The sequence below is a fragment of the Poecilia formosa genome, unplaced genomic scaffold (genome assembly GCF_000485575.1).
Source record: "Poecilia formosa unplaced genomic scaffold, Poecilia_formosa-5.1.2 Scaffold543, whole genome shotgun sequence".
NCBI lineage: Eukaryota > Metazoa > Chordata > Actinopteri > Cyprinodontiformes > Poeciliidae > Poecilia > Poecilia formosa.
Genome location: NW_006800482.1, coordinates 29,133 through 31,948, shown reverse-complemented (window position 1 = coordinate 31,948; position 2,816 = coordinate 29,133). Strand labels below are relative to the sequence as shown.

At 41.3% G+C, this 2,816-nt stretch overlaps 1 protein-coding gene across 1 annotated transcript in view; it reads right to left on the bottom strand.

Annotated features, from left to right (window-relative positions):
* The window catches only part of LOC103129401 (zinc finger protein OZF-like), a 5,239-nt gene extending 3,055 nt beyond the window's left edge, over nucleotides 1-2,184 (bottom strand). Inside the window, exon 1 of the mRNA XM_007540483.2 lies at nucleotides 1,906-2,184. Coding sequence (XP_007540545.1) covers nucleotides 1,906-1,996 — 91 coding nt within the window. The 5' untranslated portion in view covers nucleotides 1,997-2,184. The remainder of the gene's footprint in view (nucleotides 1-1,905) is intronic.
* Nucleotides 2,185-2,816: the final 632 nt, after the last annotated feature.

The window sequence follows — 2,816 nt, the reverse complement described above, 5'->3', positions numbered from 1 at the left end:
TTACGTTGACTGAGTTAAATAATTAAATAATAGCCATTGTCATCTGTGTAAACTTTGCTGGAGAATGTTATGTTATGATTTTTATAATATTGTTTCATTTCTATAGTAGGCTCTTGTATCAGATAATCTAAATGTTGGAGAATGACTGAAACATTTTAAGATTTACGGAATCTCGGTTAGCTGTCAGAGCGGGGGCTGAACACCAAGCACTATAGCTAGCATTAGCTGGTATTTCGCCAGTGGACATAAATACAGTATAGTAATATTCTAATCACAAAAATACACAGTAATATGTCCATCTTACTTGCGAAAAGTCTGTCGAGCCCTCACGTCAGTAGTCCGTCGATCCGATCAACAATATTCCGCAGTGCTGAAGGCATCTTCTGCTGTTTTGGTTGAGCAAAGCAAAGTGTATTTGCGCCGGAGCAGCCAATCGTGGGGGGGAGGGTGTACTCTTTTATTATGTCTATGCTTCGAAGGATCAGTTTCTCAGGGCCCTTGAAAGGATGCAGAGCCTGAATTCGGACACAGCTATTTTTTGTTAGACTCCCCCTAGTGGTCTGGAGCACTTCCGTTTTCAACACTTTTTGTTTGCTGCATTTCATTCGGGGGTGTTTTCTTTTTTGTTTGCGTCTCTCTTTTTGTTTGCTGCATTTCATTCGGGGGTGTTTTCTTTTTTGTTTGCCGCATTTCATTTGTGCGCGTGTCTTTTCTTTTGTTTGCATGTTTTCTCTTTTGCTGCGCATTTGCATCTGTCGGCCACCGTACCGATCTACCGTAACGCTGCACAAGAACAAGCCTGAAACAATCCCCAACAAGAACGTCAGAAAAGATTCACCTTGAGATTTTAATAAGATTTCAGTCCTGAAAAGATTTGCATGTATAATGTAGATTTTGTCATGTTTCATTCGTTTCATCTTGAGATGTTTCTAAGTGTATACCCATCCTGTCTGCTTCAGATCAATAACTTTGTTAATCATTACAGCAATCTTGCCTTTATGGACACAGATTTAAACACAATGTTCCAGTAAAACTTTCATGTTAAATATGATTCGGTTGAAAAATTTTGTGCACCTAAAAAAAAGTTAGTGGTCCCAGTGCAACCAGTTAGAGGCCTGAGTTGAGTCAGCTGCAGCCACACAAGCGAACTGCTACATTTAGTTCTTCTTTACTCTAAATGGTCATAAATGTTTGATTAAAACTCTTTGCAAGAACTTAAAGGAGAAACAAAGAAACAAACTAGGGATCATGGAGCCCATCTCTAACCACAGCATGCTTAACTGAATGGTTGCCATGGAGATTAAAGGAGTTCTCAAACATGAAAGAATCGAGGTAAAACTCCATGTTTGTCTTTAATGAGAGAATAACAGAACAACTCAAAAAAGTGGATTTTACAAAATGCTCCTTTAAAATACTGGAATGCGTTTTAATTACGTTAAAACTTTACTCTTAAAAAATACAAACATATCAGACATGGGGTATTTATGCAATTTTTATAAATCCTAAGATTCAAAACTAATCAGCAAATTTAAATAAGACAGTAATATCAAATTTATGTGTCAAAAGACCTAAACAGATTTTAAGTTTTAATTTGGAGACCAATTTACTGCAGAGTTTTGGAGTTTTTATTGTGTTTAAATAAAGCGGCCAAAGTGCCTTGTTGGATTACCGTGAACAACGGCGCCCCCAGTGGTCAGGCTGATGTGTTCACGTAAACAGAAATGCCACTCACAACATGGCGGCTACGTTGACCTGCTGCTCGGACGCTCGTGCGGCTCTAGCCTGCTGTCCGCAGCTAGCAGCTGCTGAACAGCAGCATGAGACCTCCGAGCTTTGCAGACACGGTCCCAGACTAGACCAGTCCACCCAGTCCACTGCTGATAATGGGAAAGAAAAGACACCAACCGGGATGTTCGGGGCTGAAAGCAGCATCCAGTATTTCGTGTCTCTGCTCCTCTGCTGCATCCAGTCGCTGTTTGACCTGCTGTCTCCACATCTCTGCTAGCTTTTCTCTCTCCAAACTTTCCTTTAACAGTTACTGAGCAGTTCCAGCTGAGCCTCAAACCGTTTCTCTTCTTTCCAGAGTTCACCAACTGCTGTCGTTTCTGTCTTACAGCTTTATTAACTCTCCCGCTGCTGCTCCGTGGACAAAAACCCGAGGAAACACGAAGGACGGCGCTCCAACTAGCTCTGCTAACTGAACACAGCCACGATTCTGCGCACTAGGGTTCATGCTAGCCTCCGGGAAACGAAACACCCGGAAATCCAACGTCAACATGTCCGCCATATTGGGAGGGAAATGCGTCCGATGTATAATTTAGTAAAGATTAGGAGCGGCTTAAGCCGTTTTAAAAGCTCTATAGTTCATTCTTCACAAATAGTTTTAAGTTTAAATATCTATGGAAGCCCATTTCCGCCACTCTGTTAAAAAAATAAAAAACTAATTATCTCATTATAATGAGATAACTTGAGTTGGCCCTATAGTTTGAGATATGCTCAACTTGATAGAAAGAAATGGATATTGATAATATCATTGAGCAATACTTCAGAAGTGGTTTTACGAATCTTGAAATCTTGCAAGTTTTGGAAGAAACCCGTAATGTTTAAGGCTCCGGACACTGGAGAGAAGACTGCAAAAGAAGCGCCTGTGGCGTAGAAAAAACAAGACAGATGTTGCAGAAGTGGCCTCTTTTATTGAGGAACTACAAGGATCTGGGAGACGGCACGGCTACAGGTGGATGGCTGGCACAGTCACAGACAGGGAAACGGTACGTCTTTTGATGCGCTTATTGGATCCCAACAGGGTTGACCTGCCT